The sequence below is a fragment of the Peromyscus leucopus genome, chromosome 1 (assembly GCF_004664715.2).
Source record: "Peromyscus leucopus breed LL Stock chromosome 1, UCI_PerLeu_2.1, whole genome shotgun sequence".
In the NCBI taxonomy this organism is placed as follows: Eukaryota; Metazoa; Chordata; class Mammalia; order Rodentia; family Cricetidae; genus Peromyscus; species Peromyscus leucopus.
The window spans coordinates 179,549,262-179,560,283 of NC_051063.1; the positions used below are offsets into that span (position 1 = coordinate 179,549,262).

At 43.0% G+C, this 11,022-nt stretch overlaps 1 protein-coding gene across 1 annotated transcript; it reads right to left on the bottom strand.

Moving 5' to 3' along the window:
- Window positions 1–720: 720 nt before the first annotated feature.
- On the bottom strand, window positions 721–1,668 carry LOC114703962 (vomeronasal type-1 receptor 4-like). Its single transcript, XM_028885012.1, has one exon. The coding sequence runs from the start codon at window positions 1,666–1,668 to the stop codon at window positions 721–723; it is 948 nt and encodes a 315-aa protein (XP_028740845.1).
- Window positions 1,669–11,022: the final 9,354 nt, after the last annotated feature.

Consider the following 11,022-nt stretch of genomic DNA (forward strand, 5'->3'; position numbering starts at 1 on the left):
TAATTAGTATGAAGAATCTCAAACAAAAAGTAATGAGGAGGACTGGCCCATCTTGCCCCAAATTGGTATTGTTGGGAATTTAAGGTGCTGGAAAGTTAGAGCCCATAAATCCTCAGCAAACCTCATGAGAACAACAACAACAACAACAAAATCGAAACAATGGCACTAAGCAGGGGAAACCAAAGCAGGTTGGCTGGTCACTCAAAATAAACAATGTGATTTCGAGCCATAAAGTGACCCCAGGTTTCATTGCCCTTAAAATTTAGGATCATTATCTAATGGACACTCTGTAATTTTAAAAGAGTTCACATGTGAATATGAAGCTAATTATAATACTATTACATCTCAAATTTGTTCAGTATAAAAGTTAAGCACAATGTCATATGAAAATTGTTGATTTATTAATGTATGTTTGTTCCTATGAAATCTTCAGAGTCTCATATTAAAAACATAGCATACCTAAAAAAAACAGGTGAAGTGGCTGCATGCCTGTAACCCCAGTAATTAAGAGATGGAAACAGGAGGAACAGGGGGTCAAGATCATCTGCAGTGCATAACAAGATTGAGGCCAGCATGGCCTTTATAAGACCCCGACTTTAAAAAATGCAGTACCTATCGGTTCCTACCATCTGGATATTAGGTACCTAGGAATGCCCTGATTATTTTGCTCAGATGTAGTAAAAAAATCCTCTAAGGCAAAGGAGAGTTTGGGGTATCATATTAGCCATGACAGCCTCTTGTAGAAAAGGTACATTCCAAGTTTGAAAAGGAAGACATGAATTTGGAAATAATTTTCCTATTGTTCATCAGAACATAAGGACAGACGATTGGGTAGCCTGAAGATAAAGCTCCACTAATCAGATCCAATACTGGGCTGCCCTTAGGTCTGTGAAGTGAATAGAAGGTGACAAAGGTGTTTGAGAAATAGAAAAACACGAAGAAACCCACAAGCAGAAGGATGCTGTGTGTGGCTTTCTTTTCAGAAGAGGCCTGGGAAGAGACACTGGAACTGTGGACATGCCGTGTTCTCCTATTGTGTCTGAACAGGAGGGTCACCATGTAGAGGCTGGCCCACATCATGAGAAATACAAACAGGGTGTCTCTAATCGTTAATGCAGTTACAAGTGGCATGGTGGTGTAACGGCGAACCTGGTTGCTTCGGCAGAATGTCTGGGAATATCTAGAGCCTACAACAGTGAAGTTGATTTGGTCCTTTACGTTTTCAAACATGGGAATATAGAGAAATGTATTGATGATCCAGATGAAGAAGAGTGAGGGAAAAATACAGGACTCAAGCTTGGATTTAAGCCATGCCCACTTGGAGTGATTGGAACTGACAGTAATGGCTTGAAATGCACTTAGGAGAGAAGTAGTACAGATGGAAAGGCCCCTAGTAACACTGTATGCATACAAAACTGCCTTACATCCAACATCATGGAAAAGGAGCTTGACCGCAAAGAATGCCATGACATCTGGTATCAGCCTGAACACAATGCTCAAAACATTGACAAGTGTCAGATGTGTGAAGATCATATCTATGGGCTTCTTCAGATGAGGCTGCATTAAGAAGGTGTACATGTATAGCACAAAGAGCAGCGAGTTTCCAATGAATCCAATGAAAATTTCTGACAGGAGGAAGAATCCAGAAATTAGGTCTCTTGGAAACATTATCTTAAGGAAGTCTTCAGTGTTCTGACTGGACAAGGCAGACCAACCAAGTATAAATGCATGATGTTGTGAGGTTAAAATTAATGGACTAGGAGGATGAATACAGTGATTGATAGATAAGCACAAGAACACCAAACAAGCTCAGAGGTGACCCCTCCAGGAACTGGCTTCCATTATTCTGAGAGCCTGAGAGTAGAAAAGTCGGGGCTAAAGAACTCATAAGGAACCCCATGACACTTTAGTATATGAACCAAAATACATTTGAATCATATGAAAGAGAGATGGACTTTGTAAAGAACAAAAAAGCTGAACATTAAGAAAACAACCCAATTTTTAATGAAGGAATAGGATTAAATGGAGAATTCTCAAAGATGGATGACAAATGGCTGAGAAACACTTTTTAAAAATGTCTGGCATCGTTAGTCATCAGGGAAATGCAAATTAAAACTACTTTGAGATCTCAGCTTATCCCAGGATGACCAAGATGATTAAAACAAATGACGCCACATGCCAGGGAGGATACAGGGAGAGGGTGGACATGGGAACTGGTAGGGCCACTGTAGAAATCAGTGTGGCCGTTCCTCGGGGACCTGGCAATTGATGTACCATTAAATCTAGCTATATCATTCTTGAGCATATACCCAAAGGACTCTAGTTCATACCACGGAGACACTTGCTCATCCATGTTCACTGTTGCTCTATTCACAATAGCCAGAAATTGGAAACAACCTAGATGTTTATCAACTGATGAATGGGTAATAAAAATGTAGCATCTATATGAATATCATTCAGCTGTTCAGAAAAATGGAATCATGACATTTGACAGTGAATCGACTGAGGTAGAAACAATCATCCTGAGTGAAGTAACCCTGTTCCAGAAAGATAAAGGCTGGCCTGGCAATGGTGGCACATGTTTAGTCCCAGCACTCAGGAGGCAGAGGCAGGCAGATCTCTGTGAGTTCAAGGACAGCCTGGTCTACGGAGGGAGATCCAGTAGAACCAGGGCTACACAGAGAAACCCTGTCTTGAAAACAAAAACAAACAAACAAAACAACAACAACAACAAGCAGAAAGAAAGAAAGAAAAACAGTGACTGTTGTCTCCCTGTGTATACTGGCTTTACTATTGCCCTTGTACCTTCTCTCTAAACCAATATAGTCTTAATTATTTGACATTTCTATAGAACATTATAGCTCAGAACAAGAGTATGGGTATTAGTCATTCTCACCTTGGTTTAGACTCTATTACACAAGTCTGTCAGGACAAGGATCAGTTCAACAATTACCTATCAGAGCTATCCAGGTAGAGACATTTAGCTCATTACCTCCAACTTTACTTTCTAAGTCAAAAGTCAGTGTTTGGGACAAATGTGGTTCACACAACTTGTAAAGATTCCTGAAATGGAATGGGGAGAGATAAAACTATACCTGACTATCCAACTATACAAAACATAAACTTAACCCAAGAATTTTCTGGCCCAAACCAGCATTCATGCCATGATGGACACACCTAATCTGACCAAGAATTGAAGTGTCTTGCCAAGTGAACACCATAAGAAATCCACACATTTGTGTGAATATTTTGTATGCCTTTGTGGAAAGATAAATTTTGCATTCTCAAGCATACTTACAATGATACTGATACAAGTTGGGGAATTACAAACATGAAAACTTCAATCAAACTATAGATCCTGAAATCTCCTGAGAGGTGAAAACAAAGAGATATGGTCACTGCGTGACCAAGCATAAAACACACCACTTTTTTTTGTTTTGTTTTTTTGTTTTTTTGTTTTTTTGAGACAGGGTTTCTCTGTGTAGCTTTGGTACCTGTCCTGGAACTCACTTGGTAGCCCAGGCTGGCCTCGAACTCACAGAGATCCGCCTGGCTCTGCCTCCCGAGTGCTGGGATTAAAGGCGTGCGCCACCACCGCCCGGCCCACACCACTTTTTTTCTAATCCTTTTTTATTATTATTCTCTTATATATTACATACTGACCACAATTTCTCCTCTCTCCTCTCCTCCCAGGCCCTCTCCCCCTCCTTGAGACCCACTCCTCCTCCATTTCCCTTCAGAAAAGGACAGGCCTCCCAGGGATATCAATCAAACATGACATATCAAGTTAAAATAAGACTAGGTACATAATCTCATATTAAGGCTGAAAGAGACGACTAATAGGAGGGAAATGGTCCCAAAAGCAATCAAAAGAGTCAGAGACAGTCACACTCCCACTGTTAAGAGTCCCACAAGAAGACCAAGGTACACAACCATGCATACATGCAGAGGACCTAGGTCAGACCTATGAGCCCAGGTTTATTGACTCTGTGAGCTCTCTTGTGGTGTCCTTGACCCCTCTGGCTTCTGCAATCCTTCCTCTCCCTCTTCTGCAAGATTTCCAAGCTCTGTCTAATGTCTGTCTGTGGGTCCCTGAATCTGTTCCCATCAGTTTCTGGAATGAAACCTCTCTGATGATGATTATGCTAGGCTCTGGTCAACAAGTACAGCAGAGTATTACTAGGAATAATTTCATTGACTTTCTTTTTTCTGGTCATATTTGGTTCTATCCTAGGTCTCTGGGCTATCCAGCCTCTGGGTCCTGGCCCTCCAAGCAGTGTCAGATGTGGCTCCCTCTGTGGCATGGGTCTCAAGCTGGACCAGTCATTAGTTGGCCACCCCCACAAGTTCTGCACCAGCTTTACCCCAGCACACCTCGCAGGCAGAGCAAATTGTAGCTCAAAGGTTTTGTGGCTGGATTGGTGTCCCAATCCCTCCACTGAAAGCCTTGCCTGATTGCAGAGATGGCTAGTTCAGACTCGGTATCTCCCTTTACTGGGAGTCTTCGTTAGGGTCACGCTTGTAGATTCCCAGGAGTTTCCATTGCACTAGGTTGCTACCTTGATGGTGAAATGCACCCCCAATTCCAGTTGTCTCTTCCAGTACTCTCTCCCTCCATTCCCCACCCTAAAGTGACCTCTCCTGTTCCCATCCACACATACTCTGGTATCTCGTCAGATCATATAGGTCTTTCCCCTTTTACAAACACACCTCTTCGCACACAGGAAGCAGTGTTGCAGACCTTGGACCAGTCTGTGGGCCAAAGAGCAGCCCAGTGACTCAACTCCAGTCCATCTGAGCTGGGTGCTGGAGCTAGTCAGGGCTAGTCAGCATTCCAATGAAACCTGAACCACCCAGGCTCAGTTACATGCTCATCAATGCAGGGTGAAATCTATACCCTCAAGGGGATCCTTATTCCAAGGCTGGCTTTTCAGATCAAGATCTTAGACAGAGGCCATGTGATTCACCCTGGAACCAGGTTGAACACAGATACATTTAAGCCCCTATCCACAAGACAAGCAATGGAAGTTCCTTGTACAAACCCTGTAGCATCCATGAGATCCAGGCCCATGGTCACTTAGACATGATTTGGAGGGAACTAATCCACCTAGATTGCTTTCATAAAGAGATATTGGAAAACTGGAGAAGACATGGCCTCTTCTGTGAACAGAGCTGAAATACATGATAAATATTCAGGTATACAGAAGGGAGACTGGACACTCTGCAGCGATGTGCCCAGGGTCTGAGGACATCCTGGGTGGAAGGGCCAGAGCAGCACAGGCTGTGGAGACAAAGCAGAGATGGGACCCCAGAGCCTGAGGCTGAGTCTTTGTAAACCTCCTGAGTAAACAGACTGAGAAGGAATCTTCCTTACCTACTCCCTGCCTTGGGCAGCAGATTCAAAGGACCAGTCATTAGTTGGCCACCCCCACAAGTTCTGCACCAGCTTTACCCCAGCACACCTTGCAGGCAGAGCAAATTGGAAGATGAAATCATCACTCTTAAACTGGATGTGGTCCTGCTTGGAGGCTTGCCTAGAAAGAGACCACCCGGAAACAAGGCTCTCTACTGCCACTGTCTCTGGACCTAGCTGGGGCCAAAGGTGAAGCAGAATTGCTCTTATTGCAGGTCAAGCTAGGCTAGCTGTCAATCATTGTATCTGCTGTTGTTGCTGTCCCCCACCCCCCACTGCAGTGGGAAACATAAATTCAGCTGAACACAACACAGTGAACAGACTCACATAAAATCAAAGAAGCAAAAGGAGTGGGAACAAATGAGAAATAAAAACTAGAGGAGAAAAACATCCACCCTAACAATGTGTAAAACTCAACACACACACACACACACACACACACACACACACACACACACACACAAATATGAGAAAGCATCTACCATCATCACGCCTGCAAACAGAAGAGCCCACCACCAGAATCAAGGAAAAGGAGGTCTGAAATGTCTGAAAACCATCCCAGAGTCCTACTTTACACAGCATCCATGGCCACATGCAGGACCCAAGCTGATGAGATCAGGACAGAGATGAGAAAATTAGCAGAGTAGATGAAAGGGTCAGCTCTTGGAAAGGATGATTAAAGACACAAAGGAAAAAAATTAGCAAAGTAATTAAGACTTTGAGAGCAAACAGAAATGCTGTGAATAACAGAGCCAATCAATCAAATCAGAAGCACAGCTGAAAGCTTCAGCAGCAGATGTGATCAACGGAGAAGTAATTTCCAGGCTGGAAGATGACATCAAGAATACCATACATTGCCAAGAAGTGATGGTGCACGTGTTTAATCCAGCCCTCGGGAAGCAGAGGCAGGCAGATTTCTATGAGTTCAAGGCCAGCCTGGTCTACAAAGTGAAGTTCCAGTACAGCCAGGACTACACACAAAGAAACTCGGTCTCAAAAAACAGGAACAAACAAAAAAGAACACAATACATTGAGGTGTATGTGAAAAAAGGAATGGGCAGGGCTAGAGAGCTAGTTCAGCTGTAAGAGCACTGGCTGCTCTTCCAAGGGACCCGGATTCAATTTCCAGGACCCACTTGGCAGGTCCCAGTTGACTGTAGCTCCAGTTCCAGGGGATCTGACACCCTCACATAGACATGAATACAGGCAAAACACCAACGCATGTAAAATTAAATTAAATTAATTTTTTTTAAAAAAAGAAAGGAATGAGTGTGTCCAGATCTGTGGAATAAACCCAACCAACCTATGATAGAGTAGAGCATGATGTGATAAAGTCTACAGGCACTGATGAGTTAAACGACAAATTAGAGCCAGTGTTTCCCAAACTTATAAAAGAAATGATCATCCAAACACACTCCAAATAGACACACCAGAGAGAAGCCACACAAAGACACATCATAGCCAAGATATCAAAATTGTGAACCCCAGAATCAGTCTCAGGTGTTATAAGAGGACTGCCAACCCACCTACCAAGAGAGCCATGTGAAAATAACATCAGCTCTCAAGTCAGCAACCCCAAAAGCCAGAAAAGCATGAAATGATAGATTCTTAGTTGTGAAAGTAACTGGCTTTTCAAACACAGTTGCTGTGCCCAGCAGAGTTCTCTTCCATTTGGTGGAGATGTAAGTGCACTTCAAGACCAGTACAGACCAAGGCAGTCCTCAAAGCCAAGTTGGCAGTGCAGAACTTACTTGTCACATTCCTGACCTTGAATCCTGGAAAGAATACATGTTTTCAGATGGATGAGTGGAGAAAGCAGAGCTTGCACATAGCCTGTACCTTGTAAAGAACACATTCCACCCCTACCCCACTGTGAGAGTGTGCACTGCCCCGGATGAAGGAAACAGCATCAGGATTAAATGTAGACAGCAGTTGGGAAATGCAAATACTTGTTAAAAGATGAGATCATGGGGCTGGAGAGATGGCTCAGTGATTAAGAGCACTTGCTGCTCTTCCAGAGGACCCAGGTTTGATTCCCAGCACCCACATGGCAGCTCAAACCTGTCTGTAACTCCCTGTCCAGATTATCTGACACCATCACACAGACATACATACAGGCAAAACACCAATGCACATAAAATAAAAGTAAATTATACATATAAAAGATGAGATTATGGGATCCTGCACCAGTACCTCTGGAAGTTTCAGGGACATAGAAAAGGTTCTGGGGTGCAACTTTTCATAAAGGACACTAGACCTGTAAGGAATCATGACTGAGTCCTTGGCTAGAACATGTGCTAAGACAGAAAAAGGAAAGAAGATGGTAAAACTGTGTATGAAGATAAAGAGATGGAGAGAAAATAAGAGTGAGGAAACATTTGATAGTAAACATGAGACAAAATACCTGCTAAGATCACAATCTACAGAGGGAGGCTGGGAAAGGGACATACCTCCCTCTCATTCTCAGGTCCGAGTGTCTTGCCATCCTCAGTGGAGGCGACTGCATCCCAGACAAGTGTGTTAAAAAGGCTTCCTAAACACACTCACAATTAAATTGCACACAGAATGGCAGCATGTTTCCTCCCTATTGGCATGGCCCCCAACGGCCCCCCAAGGCATAGATAGCCTTGTTTTAGTGCATCATTTTGGGGCACCCAGAGGAACAATATATCAGTCTCCCACCTCTAAAATGAGTCTCCTGGTGACCTTATTAAGCTAACTAGGCCAGGAACCTTTGAGAACACACATTTCCCCAAGTTAAGCTTCACCAGAGAGTCAACTTTGGGATCTGAAAAGTCATTAAAAGTTAGTTCTCCTGCAGTGGCAGAGATCAGCACAGCCACTCCAATGGGCTGAGCACTGAGCAGGACCCCAGAGAACATGCTCTCTGTTCCCCAGGAGGCCATTGTGCCTCCTGCTCTTACAGTGTGCCTTGAACTTCTTCATGCTCCATAGAGGGCAGGATGCCAGGCTGTGAGGTTTAGTTTTGCCCACTGTACAGGAATCAGTCATGGCTGTAACACTCTGTTTCCCATACACTCTTATTTTGAAATTCCTTGCTATGATAATAAATAAATATTTCTTTACTTACTGTGTTAAATATTCATAATCACATGCTGTACATCTAAAAAGAACGTGAAATTATACATCTCCCACATGGCAAATAACCCTGAATACCTCAAATGTGTACTTACAGAGTAAATGTAACTCTTCCTTTCCTGCTGGGACAACCACTGAAAAAATTTTATATAGCCTTTACTTTTAGGTTTAATGCCTTTGGAACATACAATTCAGAATTTAAAAATCTTTATTTTAAGTGGAAAGAATCCTATGTACAAATTCTTTCAAATGTTTCCATTATTTTTATCTTATGTCTATGGGTGTTTTGCCTGCATGTACATATGGCCGACATGTGCATGCTGTTCCTGAAGCGGCCAGGAGAGGGCGCCAGATTCCCCTAACTAAAGTTACAGATGCCTGTGAGCTACCCCATGTATGCTGGGACGCTAAGCCTCTGGAAAAAGCCCTGCCTGTAACCACTGAGCCACTTCTCCAGGTTAGCATTTTATAAATTCTTAAGGGATGTAAGATTTATCTTGGGAAATATGATTTTGTAGTTGTGGGATCATATTTTAGAATATTGTTATTTATTTATTCATTTTGGGTTTTTTTTTTCCCCTGGAGCTGAGGACCGAACCCAGGGCCTTGTGCTTGCTAGGCAAGCGCTCTACCACTGAGCTAAATCCCCAACCCAAAACAAGTAACTCTTATTTGACTTTTTGTTTGTTTGTTTTTTTCTGGAATTAGAACTGAACCCAGGGCCCTGCGCTTGCTGGGCAAGCGCTCTTTCACTGAGCTAAAAGCCCGACCCGTTCATTTTGGTTTTTTGAGCCAGGGTTTCTCTGTGTAGTTTTGTGCCTGTCCTGGATCTCACTCTGTAGACCAGGCTGGCCTTGAACTCACAGAGTTCTGCCTGGCTCTGCCTCCTGAGTGCTGGGATTAAAGGCATGTGCTACCACCACCTGGCAATATTGTTTTATTTATTCTTTGAAAATTTCATACAATTTATTTTGATCATATTCATCCCCCTTCTCCACTTCCTCCCAGGTCCTCCCTACCTCCCCAACAACACAACCCAATGAACTCTCTCTCACTCTCACTCTCTTTCTCTCCATCTCTTTAAAATTTGATCAAAACTCAGCCAGCTAATAAAGACATTCTATTAGCTTAAACCTGTGCCTGAGTAGTCTTCTTTGGTGGCTAGCCCACAAATCTGAGCACTCCAAACTCTCTTAGTCTCTGTTCAGTGACCAGTTATGGGTTTCTGGGTCAACTCTCACCTACATTGAGGAGAACATTCTCTGGTGAGGGTTGAGCGATCTATGGATGTAGCAATAAGTAATTAGGCATGCTTTTATTGTTGTGTCCTGTTGCTAGAAAGAACACAGATCCCATGATGCAAGGTAGTGTGAGATGAGCATGGTTTCTAACACTTTGAAACTGTAAGTTCCAAAGATTCTTATACGTTCCCTTGGTCATGCTGTCTTATCACTGCAATAGGAAAGTAACCAAGATAACAACACACACTTGAGTCATAGAACATAAATAAATACATCAAGTGGGTACCGACCTGGAAGCTCCGTTCCTACTAGCTAGCCTTCATAGTGCTAGAAGGTGCTGTGCATGCTAGTAGTGGTGAAAAGTGATTATCAATCTCACCCAGGTGGGACACCAGTGAAATACAAAACAACCTGCCTGACAAGAGATGCCCACTGATGCAATAGTGGCGTGGTTGTTCCAAGGGTAAGCAACCATCTCCTGGGCCTGGATTTCAGGCCCAGATCATGAGATGGAACCCACACCTGGCACTATTAACCAGACTGAGAACATGTGGCTGGATGGTGTATAAGCTCTAAGAGAAAACTTATTACCATTACCCTACTAAATGGGTGTAGCCTTGGATGACTTCCAATACTTAATGCTTTACTTAGAGGTTAGTGTATCATTCAATTCTTATCAAGGAAGCTCTTTCAGTAGATGGCAATGAACACAGCCACCCACAAATAATCAACATGTAGAGAATAGGAGACTTCAGAGTGCTCGTCCCTAAATGGAAAGTATATATCACACCCATTCTCACAAGTGTCAAGAATTTTTGCTGAAGTGGGAATAGAAGGAAAGTAACAGCCAGGGATGATGGATGATTTTAAGGAAACTGGTTTTTAGACACAGCAGAACTCATGCACACATTAATTCACAGCAATGCAAGACTAGGGCAAGCTACAGCCAGACAAAAATCCCAGCATGGAAGCAGAGAGTAGGCACATACACCAACCCATAAGTGATGAATACTGGCATTTGATAGCTGCTTGGGAAGACTAAATCAGTTTTCATTAATGTGTGGCATCTGGCCTCTGTTATATCGACCACACTATAGGACAAGAACCAAACCCAAGAATAGTTGGACTTGATGAGTTGAGAGAAAGAGAGAAACATGACAGTGGGTGAGATAGTGAGGTAGGGGTGGAACTAGAGGAGCTGGGGAGGGTAAATATGATCAAACCATGCTGCACGACACTTCTTAAAGAATCATAAAAATTATTTTTAAA